Here is a 21587-nt window from a genome sequence, read left to right as displayed (position 1 = left end):
TAAATCAACATTTGGAAAAAAACAAACAAGTGTGGGACTTTCAGACGGCAGCCAGCAAATATTCTATTTCCAACTTTGTGTGCTGATAGTGTTGCCAGCAACAGGAGCCACTCCAGGAAAATGATTGTGTTTGGTAAATAAACCTTGTGTTACTGTGGGTGCTCCTCCTTACCGGAGATTCAACTAGCCTGGAGCAATTTTTAAATAACTGTGTGTTACCATGTCGGCATGTGGAATCGGTAGAGCAGGACAGGTTGTGTAGTAAGAGGTCTGAAAGAGGTGAGGCAGGTAGGTTCTTTTGCACTGGTGGAGGCTGTGGAGGGCGCTGGCTGTGGCAGGTCTGCAGACAGCCTGTCATTAGGCCATAATGGTATTAAATTAATCACATCTCAGTGTGACAGAGTGTAGATGAAGACTTAATCAGGGGCCCAGGGTGTGAGCCAGATAATATCTTGTCGCCCTTGTCGTGTCTTCCTGCCGCTATTGATTGAGTGTGGGTATTAAGACAGCCCTGGCCTGGTCACAGTATGTCCCACAGCACAGAAAAGATGGAAGATGGCCTTCTGGTTACTCTTTCAGCACAAGGAGGATTTGAAATACACTTACTAAGTACTATGCAGTCATTGTTGGTACCAGTAAAGAAACTTCATATGTAATTTCTGTTGACTACAAGATGATTGCAGTGTTATTTAGAATCAGATGAGTGTTAGTCAATGTCCAGGATAATTCTGTTTTTGCTGTTCCTAACTTCACTGGCATTTGTCCAGGATTTGACTGCTTCTTCTTCATCAGTTACAAGATAAAGACAAGTTAATCGGGTCCCCATGCTTTGGACAGATTGGTACATGAGTAAAACAACAGACTATAGACGTAAAATGTGTGTGATTTCACAATGACTGCAGAAGTCATCCACACTTATACAGGGCGATTTACAAGCGCTCTGTTTCTTTTCTGTAACCCTCCCTCTCTTCTTCTCTTCTGTTGAGGGCAGTCGGAGGAGGAGGAAATGGATTTGGTGAGTTTTGACAGATGCCTGGGCAAATGGCTAAAATGTGAACATGCTTCCGGTAATCACACATGCAAGACTAAAGGCAGTACTCAAACCGGAGATTGGCTCTCTTAGAACTGCCAGCAATAATACATTTGAAAAAAAATATTAAAAAAATAAAACGTTTTGTCACTGCATGTTTTGGGTTTGGCCTGTGAAAATTGCCTCAGCCTGTTAAATTGGCTCCTTCATACCCAACACGTCAATGTTAGTCATATACCACCAGGAGTGTGTGTGTGTGTGTGTGTGTGTGTGTGTGTGTTGTGTGTGGTGTGTGTGTGTGTGTGTGTGTGTGTGTGGTGTGTGTGTGTGTGTGTGTGTGTGTGTGTGTGTGTGTGTGAAAATGAGAGCGAGAGCGGGGGGCTACGTGTTAATTAATGTTATATTTTTTAAAACCATTATATTATATTATATTGTTATAACAATATGAAAAGGTTAGGGATTAGGCTGGGTAGAAATCTAAATATTTTTTAGGAGATTACATCATTTTAAATGACATCATGCTGTGAGATACTTGAGGGTTTGGTGAAGTCATCTGGCTGGAGAGTGTTGGAACAATGCAAGGAAGCCATCAACTAGATCATGATGCAACGCCGCCTCAGACGTAACCGCTGGCAGCTGCACATATGTTTATTCCTTTGTTCTCTGGGGATACAGTATTGTTCTAAACTGTCTGTATTTGATTAGTGGAGTTGGAGTGTGTACATTTGTAGCTCATAGCATAGTTTGCTGCATGACCACAGCGTGTTCTGTAGGTGTGTTTGTGTGGACTGCATGCCGGTCACTGCACTAAAAACCACTCGAGCTTTACTGTACGTCACTCTGGGATTATTCCTTTGCACTCTCTCAGTTAAGAGTTGTTTATTTGATTTGAGCAAAACTGATCACTAGACTCATTTAGATTTTCACACTCTAAATGGTCAGGCAATAAATGCTGTGAAAGGCGTTTCTAACCTGCACTATCCCTGTAACAGTGTTCTTTTTCATGTTTAACAAAGTAAACTTGTTAAGCAGATTGTTGTAAATCTGATTAATAATTTGTTGTGCCTGTAGCTGCATGTTGGTTCTTGTGATTACTGAAATCTTTTAATATTGTACACTTTGAAAACCCATGGTAACCCTTTTTATATGGCATATATATATGCAGATATAGTAGTATATCTGCAGTGTGTTATATACATACACATATATTTAGTAAACTATCAGAAAAAAAAGTATTTATCCTATTTTTTTCCATAAAAGAATAGCAATGAATTAGAAAATGTACTTCCATGAAGCTACACCACCACCTAGTGGCCGCACTTATTATTACACTTATATCCCTGATTACCACCAAATGTATAGTAAATCACAAATTAAAATGTGTAGGCTCTAAATTAAATGTCATAAATATGAGAACATATGTCCATTGTACAGTATTAGAGCGGGATGTTGGTCTGGTAATGGGCTTATGCTTTTTCTTTGTTTATGTTTTGTGTCTTGCAGAATACCCAGAGGATAAGCAGCTCCCAGTCGACTCAATCGCTGGCCACTCCAGTAGTGTCTGTCACCACCCCCAGCTTACCCCCACAGGGCCTGGTCTACTCGGGCATGCCCACCTCCTACAACCCTGCTGGTGAGTCTGGCCTGGCTTTCCCCTCAGTCTGAAAACAACCGCCTTAGCCGCGACAATTTGTACTTCACATTGTTGGTTCTTGCTCTTTTCTCAGTGGCAGATTGTGTTGTAGCAGAAATGAGTTCTCACTGTGTGTGGCTGCTTTTGTTTTTTACAGAGTTCTCCCTGAGCAGTGCAGAGATCTCTTCCCTACAGGGCTTCAGCTCTCCTGGGCTCTCACTGGGCTCCATGTCGGCATGGCAACAGCATCAACTGGGCCAGGCAGCTCTTAATTCTTTGGTGTGAGTTACACACCTCCAAACAAAGGCACACTCTCCAGACACCCTCACATAAAAGCAACACGTACTGTGCACTGTGATATCATGCTGAATCACACATCTACATATTCCTGTCTTTTTCTTCACATTTCTGCACCTTGCATTTGTCATTTTGTGGACTAAACACAAAATATCATGCTTATCTTTTCTTCAGTGGTGGAGGTCACCTACCTCAGGGCTCCAACCTCTCCATCAACACCAGCCAGAGCATAAACATCAAGTCCGAGCCCATTTCGCCGCCACGGGAGCGTGTCACCCCATCTGGCTTCCCCTCTCAGCAACCACAGCAAGGGTCCAGCCGACAGGACGTTCTGGGACGTTCACCTGCAGACAGCCTCAGCTCCTCCTGTAGCTCTTACGACGGCAGCGATCGTGAGGACCACCGGCCAGACTTCCACTCCCCGCTGGGACTGGGCAGACCCCCGCCTGGCTCTGAGGACAGGGAGAGCCCCTCAGTCAAGCGCTTGCGCATGGACACATGGGTGACATAAAGAGCCCCTATCAAGCCTCCAGTCACCAGCCAGTCAGAGAGGGGGAGGGGTTAGACATGGAGATAAAGGAAAGAGCAAGGGTCCTTAGAACTATCATTATTATACTATTATTCAACTCCATTTCAATTTGTAAGACTGAGTGGCAAATGTTGTAGGACGTGTCAGGACATATCACAATTAAATTCTCAAACTGACACAGTGAGATTTAAAAACAAATCTCAGTTAGCTGGACTGAATTATATTCACAAGCAGGTGGTATCAGGTACTTCGTGCAATTCAGATGAGGTGTGCAGAAGAAAGATGTTCAAAGGATATTGTTAAACAATAGGCGGTAGATTATTGTAGTCACTGGTCTAGTCAGACACTTACATGTAGTTGCTGTATTGCTGTTGTGCTCGCAAATTGCAAACAATCAGAGAAAGTTGTGTTGCTTTCAGGCTGAGGACCCTTACATATGATGTTCACTGCAAGAACTATCTTTTAAAATCATGCTGTAACCACACAATACCTTTATCTCAAGTGGCCTCTTGTAATTTATTGATACAGAGAACACGGAGTTAATTAAGACTATATACAGTCATTTTGATTACACAGTAAATAATTGCAACAGTTGAGACAACTTTAGTGAATAAATGAAACAATACTGTTGAAAGTTAAAACAAAATAGCAACAGAATTTATTGCAATAATGACGAACGATTCATTTTATAATTTAAAAGAGTGGAATATATACATGTGCAATTAAGATAATGCGAACCTGTCCAGTTGAACTGGTGAGAACATCAACATGTTCACATTTGTGTAACAGTTCATCAGTAATATAAGCCAAAGCTGTTCTTTTGTGTCGTTTTGTACAGTTGCTACAGTTACCTAACAATTCACTCAATGCACCATTTCTTTCATCATAGTTTTATTTTTGTTGTGCTTTCTTGCAAACAGTGTAAAGTCGTGTGAACCAGATCTTGAATCGATATCTAAAGCCATGAAAATTTGCTGTTCTGTTTGTTTTAATTGATAATTTGAGCCAAACAGTTTATTGTGTTGTGTAAATAGGGACTTTAATATATATCACCAGGGGGTGAGTACATACTGAAAGTACTGTACGACCACCGTTTTCAAGAAAAGTATATTTTTGTGGATTACAGCCAAGTTTACAAGAATAGACCCCTAAATAGTACATCATTCACTGGTCAATATTTGCTATTTTGTTCATTTTACTGTAATCTCTTCTAAATTGAATTATCAACATAACCTCCCATGTATTTTACTTCCAGATAGTCAATTTGTTCTTTATTAGTGATGACCTGTTATGTCCTGAATACATTGTAATAACAATGCTGTGAGGTTGAGGTTCCACTATTTTCAAATTTGTGAAGGATAGCCACAAGGCTAGGGGAAACAGGGTTTCTTCCCTCCCATTGTAGTTGTATACCAGCAGCTGCTGAATACACTGCCAGCATTCAAACCCAAGGTCCCAGCCCCATAATGAAAAATAAACTATTGTTATTGTCAACTGAAAAGACATGCCACCTTTCCACTATCCTGTTATTGGTTCATTGAATCGCAGCAGAAGACATAAACATGGTAGAAATGGCTGCTGAGCCTCACACAAAACTAATCGTGCCTCTGCTCATATGTGGTTGTAAATATTACAGTCAGTCATAATTATGTACAAAAACACTCATGTGTTTCCTTAATTGGCCCCAAACATTTTATCTTATATAAATTCCATATTACTAGGCAGACTACTATATGCCTAGGAACCTTAGGAGCCAGAAAATTGAAAATCTGAAAGGGTTAAAGTCATGTGACGCTGAAAGTGGTGCGACCCTGTTATCACACCGTGCAGAGACAGAGGGGGGAAAAAGGGGCTGTGACTTTTTTCTTCTCCATCATCACAGAAGCAAATAATTCAGCAGCTGATTTATTACAACAACAACAACGCAATGTCATTGTCAATGACTTCAATCTCACTGCTGGATTGCACACATTCATATGAGATGTTTGCTGAAAGGCATCACTCTGCATTCGCCGTGGCATATCTTGTGTGTCTTTCTGAGGTTTCTCCGCCCCATCATCAGCTCCATGGTAGTTTTCACTATACAATATACAACGATCTATGCAGTTTTTGCTCCAATTCACACAACATATAGTATACAGAATATGATGTCATTTCAGGTGACATTTATTCCACAAAGCATCAGGAAGAAGAGCATCTGAGGATTGACTGTTATCCTGAAGTGCCACAGGTTGCTGGACTACAAGTTACATATTAAACATTTTATTAAATGATTGATTTGAATACCCTGGGGCAATCTCTTCATGTTCATATACATTGGTTGATATACTTTACATGATGTATAATAATCCATAATGTAATCCAGTTTAACACAGCAGGTGAAAATAGCAATAATAAATGACTACAACTAAAATAGTCTGCCTGTAATGGCAGCACCACCTCATAGTTGAGCACATACTTTAGCACTTGATAACATATCAGGGAATTTTGTAGTTTGTATATCTATATGCACGGTTAGGAAATGCCTTATCCCAAAGACAAATTATATATACCATTTTTATTTTATTTTCTCTTGGTTAAAAAAAAAAGCCAATGCAAGATATTACTCAAACTTGACCAGACCTGTCTCTTCTCAGAAAAGACCCGCACAAGAACATGCACGGTGAATGAACTGTGATACACTTTGCTCTTTTCGTCCATGTCCAAATTGTGCACAACTGATGAATGTGAAAGGAAAGGGTAATCAATGAACCTTTGTAAAGGACTTTCTTCACTTTGCTGTGTAAAAGTACACTGCTTTGCTTCATGGCTTTTATAAACGTGTTTGGTATGTGTTTGTAGTTGATAATTCACTTAACTAAAGAAGCTGTTTTCGGTTTGAATGCTCAGACCGTTTGGCGGCACAAGCTGGACTTTGTTGCCAATAATGAAATCATTTGTTTCAAAATCGAAAGAGATTTTAAGTTCATCTACATTTTCTTTCCCTTAAATGTGTTTTATTTTCATCATACAATAAATATTCAAGTGAACTTTTTATTGAACAATTAAGATACTATGGTAGATATTGTTGTACAAAATTTGTATTCACAAAAGTACAAATATTGGCTTTCAATGTGTAATTTAGATTATCTCTCTTATTCTGTATAAAATGAAGTAAACAACTCTTACATAGAATTTGTTCTCCTGTGAAGTCCCAAACAGTAGAAACTGTCAACTTTATTAAACACCTCAGTGTATGCTCAATCTGAACTCAATGTCTATTCATCTTTGAAGTTTGCCTAGAATTTTCATTTTATTTACTGCATGAACTAGTAGCCTACACTGCCCTTGTCCATCACACAGTGTTACAAACTTCAATATGGTGTTAAATAATTATGTAAAAGTAGTAGTAGTACAAGGATACTACAGTGTTAACACTTTTCATTTCAAGCAAAAAAAAAGTAAAAGTCGAAAAAGTATTATCACTATGTGTATCAGATTATATAATTGGATTATTTACATGTAAGCTTCAAGATCTGCAAAGTAATTATTAACTGTATGATAAAATAACAATATTTACATCTAAACTAGTGGTAGGTAGGTCTTCTTAAAATATGAAGTATAGGCCAACCGTAAAATTTGTACCGTGTAGTTGACTTTTTTTTAGCTTCTTTTGGACTACATGTAATATTGATGCGTATCCAGATCAAATGCAAGCAAAATCGATTTATGTTTTAGGCTACAGGTGACATCTAGTGACATTTCCCTTTTAGAACAGTTTTGAAAAACGACTTCGTGCATGTCCACAACATCGCCAGCAGAAGGCACTCTAATATTATCCAATCAATGCATCAACACCAATGACAATCAGCACAGAAGAATACTGTAGGTTGTTGTTGATGTCGTGGTTGTGGTTGTTGAGATATCTTGTTAGCTGAGGTAAAGGTAAGTTGGAAAACCAATAGTCTCGCATTGTCATTAAAGCCAACGACTCCCAACAACTGGAGAGAATTCAATTTCCTTTACAGTGTCCAATCATAACAGACGTTTTCTCAGGACACTTTACAGATAGATGGTCTTGGTCCAACGTTGGACCACACTATACAACGTTAGAACATTAGCTAAGCTAGCTAAAACTAACCTCCAGGTACCGTAGCGTAGCTAGCAGGTTATTTTAACGGTATAACCTGAAAATAATTTGTTTTAAATATTAGAAGGGTTTCATCACTTAAAAAACAAAAAAAATGTAACTCATGGTAAAATAACAATTAAATTCTAAGGTAAGAAACATTGTGAATGCTTATAAAATGATGCATTGCTAACTAATTCAAGCTAAAGTTATACAAAGTTTAAGCACTTTATGTGTTTAAGTAGATTTCACTACTTAGGCCTACATTTGTTTGCTGAAGTTCAATTTTGAATGCTGAATTTTATTTGCATTTTCTCAGTTGTGGTATCACTAACCTAACGTTAGCTAACTAGGGAACGTTCCCTGGAGGTTATTTCAAGGTTCTACAAAAATAACCTTAACAGAACCTATAAGGAACGTTCAGAGAAGGTTAGCTGAAGGTAAAAAAATGTAACCTTAAGAGAACCTTTAGTAAACGTTCCCTAAAGGTTCTTTAAATGTTGAACAAAACAAGTTTATGAGAACGTTCCAGGGGGTTCCAAAATGTTTTACCTTCAGAGAACCTTTAGGGAACCTTCCCTAAAGGGTATGTGTTTGCTGGGAGGTTACTTATATTTTAACTCAATTAAATTGAGTAAGAAAACATACCGGTACACTGTGAGACTAACAAGAGCTTTAGGTTAGCTGTGTAGTTGACAACTTCAGTATTTCATGGTTGTTTTCCAGTGTATGGCTTGCATGTGCATCACTCAGTATATTTGTCCCAAAGTGCATGTTCTTGGCTTCTTGTCCATCAGACCAGCTGTGCTGTAAGCTGGCACAAGTCCAGTGTGCATGTGTAGAGTAACTATGCAGGGTTTTGGGCTTTTTGAGTTGTGTGAGAAGGAGGGCGACAGGCCACCTGCCATAGGGGCTTGTCCTGTTTTGGATCCCTGGCCCTGCCTTTCAACTGGAAGCCAAGTTGAGGTTCTTTCATGTGGGCCTGATCTCCTTAAGACATCAGCAAATATTGAACAAGACTCAGTCCAGACTCAAACACATCTGTTGTCATATAGTCTCCACTGTTAGGCACAGATAAGGAGAAAGAGTGTGAACATCAGTGGGTCTGTTGCATTAGCTTTAATGTGTGGACAGAAAGCTAAAGTTTATACTTTGCAAACACAAATGCTAACTTTTGACGAGCTTAAGCTAAACCATGTTCCACTGTAAACAAATATGGGGCTGGGTGAAAGAAATGGAGTTTGGTATGACAAGACAGCCACTGACTGACAGATTTGGACTGAAGATCAGAAATGAGATAAGACAAACAGATAGCCAACATTTAATATCCCTCAGTCATGTTGTAGAATCAATCAGCAGTATTTTGGGACCGTTTTGGACAAATAAGAAGGACAGTTGTATTTTAGAATTAGGATAGATTATGGAATTAAGTACTTTTCTGAAATACTTGGAGCTATAAGAGAACGCATATTAGAGAAATTGTAATGCATTCATAACTTCAAACAGACAATAAGCCTTACAAATGCAAATACATATTCAAATCAACAGTAAACAGCCTGATAGACATGCAACAAACAGGCTCATGAACTTGCTGTACTGTGAGCTGAACGGTTTCATCATAGTTTTGGTGTTTCTGTGTGCATTTAATATCCTGCAACTGTGTCTTGATATACTTAATATTTGTTGTCAGATTTTCAGGTTTTCTGATGCCACATAAAGTCATACAGCACTATCCATCACAAAAAAACTTGGGTAGGAGTTGGGTTGGGTCAACACTCATAACATTCTCATAGTCGAAACTCACCCTGTGCGACTGGTATGGCTAGTTAGAACCAGTCTAGCCTCTACACCAATTGCCTGCCTTAAAAGTTGTCTGGAAGCAGGAAAGGGCACTAACTACATGTTGTGTTGCCTGCAACCCTTCCTTATTGACATCATAGTGATGATGGTTGTGCTACCTCTGAAATTTACTGGTGCTCTCAGTGGAAACTGATTGAGTCTGTGGCGTTAACTAGCTGTTCGGTGGAGGTCGACTGGACAGGTATAGTATCATGTTTTTGTTGTCTAAATTATTGTAGAATAATCCAGGAGGTAATGTCATGTGGAATTATTTAGGTAAAGTAGTTTATTGAGAAACGTTTGGCTTTGCTGATTTAATGTAGTTATAGGTAGGCATTGTTTGTGTTTTATTACAATATGTTAAGGCAGATAATTGCCCTAGATAGCAGACAAACAATATATTTGACTTTACTTTTGTCTGTGTATGGTGAAAAATCCTCTGAAGCGCTTAATCTACCACTGTGTTACTACTTTTTTGGCCTACTGTACACCACCTAGAGGTGTAAGTCAGGTGTCAGACAGGAAATCTAATGTACTAGGACAGAATTGAAAAAATATGCTTTTAAAATTGATCAATGGCCACCTTGAATACATTTTAAATTTGGCCTTTGTAGTTGATATAATTTTGTATAGACTGAGTGTACTGCAGATAGGGCACCTTGGTGCATTTTCTTAAGCCTGTACACATCTAACACAAGGGATCTTATTCTCACAGTTTCACTCAAGATGGATGTCAAGAAAAAGAACTTCTTGGAGAACTTCCGTCTCAAAACTAAGTTGGTCAACCTGAAGAAGCCAGGGAAGAAGGCCTTTGGAAAGCGTGGAAAGAAGCTGGCTTATCGGCGCAGTATTTCTGTACCAGACCTAAGGTTTGTGCCAGCTGAAACAGTTTGTACAGACAGCGTCCTGGTGTCCACTCCTTCTGATGCCTTCTCCTTAAGCAACTCCCGTGGTGAGAGCGATACTGATTCTGTTGCCAGTGGTTCTGTCGTTGATGGACCCCTTTTCCCAGAAAGTAGACTCAAAGTTCCTATAGATCGCACAGCTGTTGCTTTGAATAGAATAAGTTCAACAGTGGGGACACAGAACCTTCATGAGGAAAATGAACAGGCACATAAAACAGCCATGGGGAATGCACCTGAATTTACTTTTGACCCTATTCTTAAACCAAGAAGCGTTTTTAACAATGCACCTCCAACAAGCCCAGACATTGTAGGGAGAGGGAATCTCTCTGGTGAAGACACGCCAGTAGCCATAGTGCCTAACGTTGCTGCAGTATTGGCTAGAGCAAGCTCAATGGGAGAACAAATGAAGCCTTACACAGAAAAGAGGATCACAGCCTTTGAGCATAGAGAGTCCTCACCTGAAAAAGGAACTCCGCCACCAACCAGAGCAAATGGTCAGGGTACTTCTTTGGAGAGTGCAGATGGTACCTCTTCACCTCCTTCCTGTGGCAGTCCCAGTGAGGAGCAAGTCAACATGCCCTGGACAACAGACTCGGAGGATCTTGACCGAGAACTTTGCTCTCTCGCTTTGACGGAAGATGCTCTGCTAGAAGAAGCCCAGCCTGGGGAGGAGCTAGAAGAAACGACAGAGGTCAGTTAAATTACAAATTTATTTTACTAAATGTATAATAAGACAAACCTATTCTTATTTGAAGTTTGCATATAATGTGTGTTATTTTAAATTTGTATGCATATGTCAAATTAGTGATATCCTTTCACAGGGATAAAACAAAGAGATGGAAAGGTGCATATACTGTACATTCACTTTTAGAGCCCCTACTGTTGTAGAAAGTGTCCCATAGGAATTGGATAAAAGTATGTTAGCTCTAGTGCTCTAGTCAATAGCATGTTATATATTCTTACACCGGTCATATTTACATTCTTTAATTTCACTTTCAAATAGTGTGGTTTGGTTTTTTTCACACGCTTCAGCTGTTATGCTGAGAGTTATCTTCAGCCTCTTATATGGTGAACGTCATGAAATCAATATTTCTTTTCAAAACCTGAGCTTAGGTTTGTGGTTTTATTACACTTAATCCCTGTAGTACTGACATGTTGACATAGTGTATATTCTATATCCCATTGTGACGGTAACTATTCATTCTACTGGTGCTACATATCAAAAAGAGCCTCTTATGGTTCGTGTTAAATGTGAAGTGACCACATGAGATTTGACTTTATACAGCCCTTGGGTATAGCTGAAACTAAGACAATTGTGCCCTCTATTGTCGAGATGCTTCCCAGCAACAAAAATCCTGTTTTACTAGTTAGACACAATGTACCGTGGAGTGCTTAACAAAAAGTACACAAAAAGACTGATTATATCTCATTATGCCTAACATTTTTACTGCTGTAAAAACAACAACTTTTTTTATTAAAGCCATAGACACACAGCCCTCTCAGCTTGACTGTACTATTTTATTTTTTTTGCATTCTGATGGTTCATAAAATGTCATTACAAACGTTTTCTATGTAGGCTTCCAGTGGACCGAGTTATTTCTTTGACGAAAACATGCAAGATCCTCCTGAAAATTATGTGAGTACTCCTTAGACTGCCCATTGAAGTAAGTATGGGCAATAGTCTGAATGCATATATTTATGTGAGTTGTTCTCCACAGCCGTTTATGACAGCCGGGCCTGACGTCGAAGCACTTGAACCATGCCAGAGATACCTCCTGAACATCAACCTAAAGCAGGGAAGGAACCTGGTCATCCGAGACAAGCGCTCCGGTAGGTCAACACCCTGCAGGCGATCCATAAAAATATGCTATGTCTTTATAAGCTAACATCAAACAGTTCTTCTAAATGTGATTTAAAAAAAAAAATGTGGTTGGGTCAGTGCAGATCAACAGATTCCCTATCCGTTTTATTTTACATTCTATAAGAATGCAGTTCCTTTTGTGTTGTGTGCCCTCTATGAAACACTGCACATAAATACAGAACATTAACATCTTGTTAATCTTGCTGTGTTTATAAACCAGTCAGTGAAAAGTTTTGAATGCGAATTGTTTCATTGTGTTAGATGGGCTGTGTTCAGTTAACACATGTGTTTACTAATGAGGATGACGTGTCTTGTCAAGTAGGTGCAAAAACACTAGAGAAGTATGCAGTCAGACCAGTATGACAAAAAGCAGACTGGGATAAAGAAATCATGTTGTGTCCTGAGAACACATGACTTGTACATTAAACTGCTGGTATTGCAACTTTTTCTATTTTGAAATGGTATTCTAGGTGTGGTATGGTATGATAGTGGATTCTTTGCTAAATTGAATTGAAAATCAGATGGTCATAATTCTTTCCCTCATGGCTCATGGGCTTTTTCAAAACAAAGCTTGTGGCTTGTATTGTTTAAAGAGGAATACTTATCATATCCCAAATCACAAATTTACAGGCCCATTTTTACTTTTTAATTATTTTGTTTATGTCTTTAGGTTTGATGTTGGAAATGAGTCTTTGATTTTCTATGGGAGCATTAAACTTGTATTATTATTTTTTATTATTTTGTTAATGTAATTATCCTAAAGTGGTGCATTTTAATCTGTAAATATCTTGCAATTGATTGTCATATCCAGGTATAAACTACAAGCATCAATTTAGAAAGATAATAAAACAAATAACAATTTAATTTCAAACAAATTTTCATAACAGGACGATCTTTTGAGAGTTGATCAATGATGTAGATCTATAAAAAAGAAGGACAGAGGGACACCATTGTGTAATACAAATTGCCACTGATCTTGACTCCTCCCTGACGCCCAGGCCCAGTAGAGTGTGCTTACGGAGAGCAACGACCTCAGGTGGCCAGAGGAGGAAATACATTATTTATTACGTTACATTTTTTTGGCAATTTCTTTACTTTAGTTAGTTTTAATTTAAGTGAAAAGGATAGTTAACACTGGCCATTTCAGATTAATAAGTGCATTCCATAAATGACAATTGTTTTGACAGTATTTCAAAGCTAAAGCAATCCTGTATTTGAAAATGTAAACCCTTCGCTATGCTGTTGTTTTAACCACTATTATATATTGCTGCCCCCGCGACCCGACCCGAGATAAACGGATAAAGATGGATGGATGGATGGATACATTGTTGTAGCTCCCATAGCTTTGGGAAATAACCTTACAGCAAAATAGTGTAGACTTCCTTCTTGGAATGATGCTTAATTGTTTTTTTTGTGCCTGGTGGCAGAAGACCCTCCAAGCCCAGTGCCCTACTCCCTGCTAGTTGAGACCTTACTTTCCCTGACAAGATGGCACCATGATGATGCAATCCCCACACGCCCCCTGTCTCTCCACTGTTTGCCCAACAATCAACACCGTGCCAAAGGTTTACCAATGGCATACATTGTCATTACATATTCTGAAAGGACCCACGCCACCAGCCCCCACTCCTTGGTTTTTGTTCTCCCCTTTTTCCCATTAATTTCCATCGTCACCGTTCTCAGTCATGCCAGAGCTTTTCTCCTTGCTAGCTGCCACATTCTCCTCCTGTCAAGTTGCCTGGAGGTTTCCCTGTCACAGGCTGGCAGGGTGGAGCTGCTGTGGGTCCTGCCTTCCTTTGCGAGATGTTCATTTGGAGTGGGGAGCTGACAGGCCTGACAGCCCATCCCCACAGGGCCTTTGTCATATGATTCAAGCCTCCCTGCAGGCTCTCTCAAGCACCCCTTTATCCCCTATACAAATGAAGGCATGGGACTGGCTTTTATTTTTTGGCCAATCTGCATGCAATCGCAGAAACAAAGAAGTCCCATACCCCCACCTCACTCGCAGACAGACTTTTTTAACAGGCTTGGGAGATTAACACTGGTTGCTTCTAGATTTTGGTTTATGGTTGCCTCATGCTGGCGAGTGTTTCTACTCTTTCATAATTAAACAGCTACATCCCTCTGTTTTTGCTATGTGTGGGGTGCACCTCCTCCTCACATATTTCAGTCTCTCACGCAACCAGTATGGGGGAAGGGTGTGTATGTGTATGTATGCATGTGCGTGTGTGTGTTTTCATACACAATGTAGATTTTTATAGGTGACAATATGTTCCACAAAAAGAAAACATAGTTTGCATGAAGTTACTCACTTTCATCATAGATTTGAAGGTATTTACCACATTTCATTATCTTTCTGATTTTCTCTTTCTTGTATTTAATTTTAGGGACCAGTGATCCTTATGTGAAGTTCAAACTTGAAGGAAAACAGTTTTATAAATGCAAAGTGGTTTATAAAAGTTTGAATCCACGGTGGAATGAGTCCTTCTCCCATCCTCTTCGAGACAGAGAGCATGTCGTGGAAGTTCGGGTAGGCGTTTGAATAGAAGTTTACTTACAATGTAAAAGTTGTCTTGTATCAGAGCACACTATTTCAATTAATAATCTTAATCATGTTTCTAATATTGTTGTAGGTCTACGATAAAAATCGAACTGCTGATGAGTTCATGGGTTCCAGCACTATTTCCCTAAAGCATCTTCAATTATACAAGTGAGGGATACATTTTAATATTATATTTTAGGGAATAGATTATCATAAGGATATCCAAGGGTGGTCATCAGTTCATCATGTCCTTTCTGTATCTACACAGAACCTATGAAATGGAGTTGCGTCTTGACGATCCAAAAAGTAAAGAAGATGACATGGGAGTTATTCTTGTTGATGTCTGCTTAATGTTTAGAGATGCCACCATCAAAAGAAGCCCTGTAAGAATATTTCTGATATAAGCAGTATTTGTTCATGCAGTTCTTTGTCCCCAATCTTCCCTGAATTGTTAGTCTTTTATCAACATGTATTTTTTCTTTCCATAGAGATGGCGACCAAGAAAGAATAAGGTATGGATTTCTATACCATTATATTTACTATTTTAACATAACTTAACCCTTGTATTGTCTTCACTTTAGGGACCCTCTTGTATCCCTTGGGTCAAATTGACCCGTGACTTATTTGGGGTTTTAAAAACAATTCCCAAATAATTTTTATTTTTTTATTTTTTTAATAGATTACTTCATAATCTATTAACAAACAATTGAGATAACATACATGTTTAGGGAATGCAATCAGTCTCTAATAGAACACAATTAAAAATGGTAGTGTGGTTTGTTTTTTGTCATAAGGTTATAATTAATTTTAAAAATCCACCATGGAAAAAACATAAGTGGTCATATCCAGAAAAAAATTCAGAATTGAGTCAGGAATACATGTTTATCACAGACAATGTACTGAAAAAAATGTAATGTACTTTAAATTTAATGTTAATTTGAAATGGGTGAATTTGACCCAAATACCATACAAGGGTTAATCAATTCCAAATATCCAGAATGCCATCCGTAGTTCAACTTTGTCATTTCCACGGTAGTGCTCATGGTTATCCTGATCTAAAGCACTAGGGGGCAGTAACTGACTGTACTATGGGGCAACAAAGAATGAGAGGTATGCTCTGGACTCAGGCTTTTGTGTGTAACCTTGGTTTCAGCACAGCCTATTTCTTTTGTGTTTTTTAGTGAACCTTTTTTGCAATGCTTATTATTATCAGTGGTGTAGCATTTGCTGTGAAAAAAACATGGTACAATATTACATCCAAAACCAAAATAATATTGAGTGAATACATTGTCATGAAAGAGCCCTTAAATGAATATTATAGAGCAGTTTTTGGTTTTGTAGTAAACAAAGTTCCATCTCTTCTCAAGTGGTTTTCAATATATTGCAGCTGTAATTAGATTCAGAGTGAAATAGAAGGGTTGCTGTTGGGGACTCACACTGCAGCGAGTGGGTTTATATTCACACCGATGTAGTCACTACATCTGCCACTGTTCAGTCTCTTGATGGTCCAGTAGACAATCTCAATTTGAAATTAGATGACAAAGGAATGAAGCCATTTTCATACACATTGTAGGTTATCTGCTACAGATGGTTAAAGATACTCTAAGGGAGACAGAAATGTGTGATGGGACTCTTCACAATGTTCTGCTGCCTAAATCACAGTGCTAATTTAACAATGTAACAATGCCATTTTTTTCACCATTTCATTTTTGACAAACGTACAATATCTTATTGCATTTAACACCTATCCTGGAAGTGCTGAATAGCCAGCTCTTACAGCTTCACTCCCCCTCTTCCAGAACATCGTTTTCTCCCTCTGTGTTACCACCACAGAGACAGGGAATGGCAAGTGCCTAAGTAAAACTCTGCTTTGTGATAGTGTTTCAAACAAGAGGGCGTATGGGAGAAATGGGAGAGGGGATCTGCTGTTCGAGGCATGTTGCCAGTGTGGGATGCCTAAGATCGGCAATGCTGATAATTCCCAGGCATAGCGGGCAATAACCCAGATGTTAGGATGTAATATCACAGCTGTGGATGGACGGCGCTGAGGTACCAGCCAAATGGACCTGGGTCTGAGCTCATCGTGCTTGTCCCCATGCTGTCCAACCATATGGAAGCAATCGCACAGCCCTTTTAGGACCAGGAATAGATTCTCTTTAGGGGCCACTTACAGTTAAGTGGAATTGTTTTATTGGCCGCTGAGATAGAAATGTGTCCAAGATAAACACTTGGGATGACTTGGCTGAGGCCTGTTTTATATCGCTCCTCCACTCCCTCTGTTCCTCTTCTTTTGAAAGAGCTGATATTTATAGGGCTGTGCCTGTGGTATTCCATGTTAATTCAGGTCCCTGAGATGTGCTTTGATCCCCTCCGGATTGGGTGGCAATGTGGGTTGTGACCCCGTAGTGAGGAGGAGGGGCCGGAGTGGCAGGGGAGTAGTAGTGGGGCTGTTTGAAGCAGCGTTGTTGGGGCAGTCGAAGGAGCTGGGCAATCAAAGAGGCTAGAGCAGATTACGGGCATGCTCTTTAATTACAGTCAGCCCTACACAACCTCTCTGCTGTTTGTTTTTACAGCCCTGGCCTATCACCGCATGGCCTCAGGGGAACTCTAAGATGGAAACATATCAAGGCCTCTCTCTCTCAGTCTCTCTGTGAGACACAACAGGAGAAGTGGATTATTTGGTTTGCTTGTCCTTGATTTCTAAAGAATCCTCAAATGCACAACATCTATTTGAGTTCTCTCAATTCACTTAAGTAGAAAGTATTTGTTATTTTGCTGGTTGAATAAATAGTGGATGAATTTGCCATCATGCAGTAAACTGGTGCTGGCCATACATACTGCATGTATGCATAATTTGCTGATGAGAGAGCTGTGCGGTTTGCATCATTACTCACTGCTGCCTGCTGTCTCTTGTGCAGTATGCCAAGTGTCCTGCCTCCCCACTCTCAGTCTGGAAGCCAGTGATGAGTGGGACTGTCACAGCCAGGGACATCTGGCTTCTCGCTGACGTCCCTCTCTTTCTCGCTCTCCAGGAGCCTCCATGGTGTGGCTTACCTGTCAGTAGAGATGTGCTAATGTGCTCCAACATAGATGTGCTGTATAGTATGGACCTTTGTCCTACTTTCACGCACTCTGTGAACATGATGAGGTGCCAGGCTGAGGCAGGAACAGGTAAACATTGTGGAGAGCACAGAGCTTCCACACATGGAGCTTTTAAAAAAAAAACTGTCACTGTCTGTGTGTATCTTTGCCTTGCAGCAGAACCAGGCCGCACTATCCCCACGGCCAGCTGAGACACAGAGGAATCAGCTGAAGAACCAGATATGGACTGGGGTGCTTGGTATCACCTTGGTGGAGGGACAGGACCTGCCACAGTATGGCCGTGGGGACATTTATGTCCGCTTTCGCCTTGGTGATCAGAAGTACAAGAGCAAGGTTGGACTAGTTTTTTTTAAAAGTCTTTCTCTTTTCCCACTTCTCCTACACTCACTTTTCTCATGCTACTCTGTCTTTTTAATGTCTGCTCTTTATACTTCAAGTCTTTCTTCCCAGCCCCTATTTCTTACTTCCCCCGCTTCTCTCACAGCAGGTGCCTGTCAGTGACTCACCTCCACCTTGGCTCACTGGGCCATGGCAGAGGCAGCTCATTAGACTGGGTAAGGCTGCCACTCACTTTTCCCTGTGCTTTGGATGCTGGGCTTCATTGCCTTCATTTGCATACTCAGCATGGCCTGTTCATCTACCTGTACTTGTTGGCCTCCCCCCTGATGAATCCATGGTGCACTTGTCTTGTGTTGTCGTGTCATTTCTTTGTAAACCTCTCTGCTTTCCTCTCTGCTTGTTTGTTTGTTGGACAAAGCTGATTCTAATTGGAAGCTGTCAGTGTTAACAATCCCAGAGTGGCTACTGAGGTGTACACATACAAGCGCACATAAATAGAGGCACATACACACAACACACTTCTTTTTCTCCTCTCCTGCCTCATTCTGGTTGGATTGAATAAAGACTTTATCCACATGTCATGCAGGAGCTACTCAGTCTGATAATGCATTATACCTGACATTGCGTCAAAGTGCGTGTGTGTGTGCGTGCGTGCGTGTTTCCATGTTACTGTATGTGCTGAATCTATGACTTCTCTGCCCACAGAACCTTTGCATTCAGGCCAATCCACAGTGGAGAGAGCAGTTTGACTTCAATCAGTTTGAAGATAACCAGGAACCTCTCCAGGTTGAGGTGTACTCAAAGAGAGGAAGGAAGTGTGAGGAATCATGGGGGTTGTGAGTATTTCCTAGTGGGTAGTGTTAATTTTGCTAACATTGACTGCTCCACAGAATGAGTTGGCCTTATGTGTTTCAATGGAACTATTTTTCTTTTCTCTCTCAGGTTTGAGATTGACCTATTGAGACTTCCACTTAATGAGAGGCAGCTCTACACTCATGTGCTGGACCCAGGAAAGGGCAGGCTGGTGTTTCTGGTCACCCTGAGACCCTGCTGGGGAGTCTCCATCTCTGACATTGAAACAGCTGCCTTGGAGAACCCTGATGAGAGAGACACAGTGGTGGAGAAATTTGTAAGTTATTTCTTGTTATGGATAATTTTTACCTAAAAAGAGAATCCACACATATTGGTATAACATCTTGCTGCCAATTAGAGTTTAGTCATGTCAACTGATTCAGTAAGAAATACAAATATGTCATATGGATTTTATCAAGTGCTGGTGGGCACATTTCCAATAACATGAATATAATTATGTTATTTGCCAGGTGTTAAGAATCCAATTTCATGTAGTACATTTATTAACCATGTTCAGAAAAGGTGTTTTGAATAAGTTGGTTTTTATAATATTTATTTTTTCAGAGCTTAAAGAACTCACACAAGTGTGTGGGAGAGGTTGGCTTACTTCAGGTCAAAGTTGTAAAGGCAAATGATCTTCCTGCCACAGACCTCAATGGTAATATGTAACAATTTATTTCTCTGTTTTCTATCCTCATGGTCATGGCTTTTTGTTAAATTTACATTCAATAATAACATTTATTTGTCATTTGTAGGAAAAAGCAACCCTTTCTGTGTTGTTGAGCTCGGTAACAGCAAACTTCAAACTCACACAATCTACAAGACCCTCAATCCGGAATGGAACAAAGCCTTTACGTTGTAAGTAAGACATCTGGAAAAAAAAACCAGCACATCTGTCTTTTTCTGTTGTGTATTGTTGTATATTTTAATGTGCATAACATGTTTCTTAACTCTTATATTACAGCCCAATAAAGGACATTCATGATGTGATAGAGTTAACTCTCCTTGATGAAAATGGAGACAAAGCCCCAAACTTTTTGGGGAAATTAGCAATCCCGTTACTTAATGTAAGTTTGGGTATGATCAGCAACTACATTACTACTGTGACAGGATTTAGCGTGTCTTACATATTAATATCTGATATACAAAATATATTTATTTTTTAATTCTTAAAGGTTCAGAATGGGCAGGAGATATGTTTGTTCTTGAAGAAAGAAGACTTGGGAGGTACATCAAAAGGAACCATCACACTCATCCTGGAGGTTATCTATAACAAAGTAAGGATCAAACTAAACATGTTCAAGCTTGTTTAAAATTTAATAATGTTCCATATCGTATAGTGAGAAGTAAAAAAGCAGTTAAACTGCAGAGTTTATTTTGTTCATTTTGTGTCCCAGGTCAGAGCTGGAATCAGAACCTTTCAACCAAAAGAGACAACATTAATGGAGGAAAACGTGAAGTTCTCCAAAAAGGTTATCGCTATTGATTTTTTAGCAGATGGAATGAAAAGTCTTGCCAGTATGTTCCCCTCACATCCCAATAATATAGTAGCCGCAACAAAGCTACACATGGTCGCAGTGTGGATCAGCCATTGTCAAACTAATTTATTTAATTGGCTTCAAACATCTAACTTCACAAGTTGCAAACAAGGGATTGTAAAGCTCATTGCAAAGTCATAAACATTATGTCCAGTATCAAATGATACTAACCAGTGTTTTGTTCCCATTATTTTCTATTAGGTTCTTGCCCGGAATATTTATCGGGTTCGAAAAATCAGCACAGCAGTTCTGTACACGTTACAGTACATTAAAAGCTGTTTTCAGTGGGAGAGCACGCAACGGAGTCTAATAGCCTTTCTGGTAAGTCATTGCCTCACGTTAATGAACTCTCTTTAAGCCTCAGGGCAAACAAGTTTTGTCCCATTTCACTGCAGCCCAGTTTTAACTCTTTCACTTTATTAGAATTAGATGTTGGGGAGAGTCTTTGGTTTAGTCATTTTCTCTTTTGCTAGTCTTTTTCCCATGAAACACAATGGCTGCCTTCTGTTTTTATCCCGTGCGTATGTGATGGATGTGCTTTATCCTTTAAATCAAACCCCACTTGGCTTTCCTTCAGTTCTGATGACATTAGAGTATATTTGAAGGGGTGGGGTTTGGGCGTTTGTACATCTGACTTCTTAGCAAAGCCTCCTGGCCCGGGGGACGGTGTAAGCAGGATCACAGTCTCAGCTTCCATGGGTGGAGGAGTGACAGTCTGCCTCCAAGATTTGAACCTTGTTTAAATGTCTCTGTTTAGCTGTTTTTAATGAGGGTATGTGATCTAAGGTCCTAAGCTTAAATAATCTTAAATCACCCTGTGAATCCCCCTCAGTACAGCACATGTAATGTCATGATTAAGAGTGTACACTTGCCATGAAAGCCCTGCCAGCGCCGTGTCAGGGTGAGGAAGCGGTCACAGACAGGGTGTGTGAAGAAGTCTCTTTTCACCGCCTTTCTTCTGTCTGCTCTGTCTCAAAATGACATGCAATTCATACCTGGTGTATTCTGTAAG

The 21587-nt window shown here is 39.8% G+C and overlaps 2 protein-coding genes across 13 annotated transcripts in view; both read left to right on the top strand.

The window, feature by feature from the left end:
- Positions 1-6738, top strand: part of mef2aa (myocyte enhancer factor 2aa) — a 63603-nt gene extending 56865 nt beyond the window's left edge. For 8 of the 12 annotated variants that reach the window (XM_032523203.1, XM_032523211.1, XM_032523209.1 and 5 more), the window contains 4 exons: positions 992-1015; positions 2534-2663; positions 2821-2944; positions 3135-6738. In XM_032523203.1, the coding sequence (XP_032379094.1) occupies positions 992-1015; positions 2534-2663; positions 2821-2944; positions 3135-3471 (615 nt within the window). In that variant the 3' untranslated portion in view covers positions 3472-6738. The remainder of the gene's footprint in view (positions 1-991; positions 1016-2533; positions 2664-2820; positions 2945-3134) is intronic. The other 4 variants (XM_032523214.1, XM_032523207.1, XM_032523205.1 and 1 more) reach the window with 1 other exon arrangement.
- A 681-nt stretch (positions 6739-7419) lies between these two features.
- mctp2a (multiple C2 domains, transmembrane 2a) overlaps positions 7420-21587 on the top strand; it is a 33899-nt gene continuing 19731 nt past the window's right edge. The window contains exons 1-17 of the mRNA XM_032523886.1: positions 7420-9638; positions 10152-11032; positions 11918-11977; positions 12060-12171; positions 14590-14732; positions 14836-14912; positions 15013-15127; positions 15233-15256; positions 18003-18179; positions 18891-19021; positions 19128-19314; positions 19602-19695; positions 19793-19895; positions 20002-20104; positions 20213-20314; positions 20435-20509; positions 20777-20896. Coding sequence (XP_032379777.1) covers positions 10163-11032; positions 11918-11977; positions 12060-12171; positions 14590-14732; positions 14836-14912; positions 15013-15127; positions 15233-15256; positions 18003-18179; positions 18891-19021; positions 19128-19314; positions 19602-19695; positions 19793-19895; positions 20002-20104; positions 20213-20314; positions 20435-20509; positions 20777-20896 — 2493 coding nt within the window. The 5' untranslated portion in view covers positions 7420-9638; positions 10152-10162. The remainder of the gene's footprint in view (positions 9639-10151; positions 11033-11917; positions 11978-12059; positions 12172-14589; positions 14733-14835; positions 14913-15012; positions 15128-15232; positions 15257-18002; positions 18180-18890; positions 19022-19127; positions 19315-19601; positions 19696-19792; positions 19896-20001; positions 20105-20212; positions 20315-20434; positions 20510-20776; positions 20897-21587) is intronic.

The sequence above is a fragment of the Etheostoma spectabile genome, chromosome 8, assembly GCF_008692095.1.
Source record: "Etheostoma spectabile isolate EspeVRDwgs_2016 chromosome 8, UIUC_Espe_1.0, whole genome shotgun sequence".
NCBI classification, from domain to species: Eukaryota; Metazoa; Chordata; class Actinopteri; order Perciformes; family Percidae; genus Etheostoma; species Etheostoma spectabile.
The sequence above is the reverse complement of the archived record's forward strand: the minus strand, read 5'-3'. Positions and strand labels throughout refer to the sequence as shown.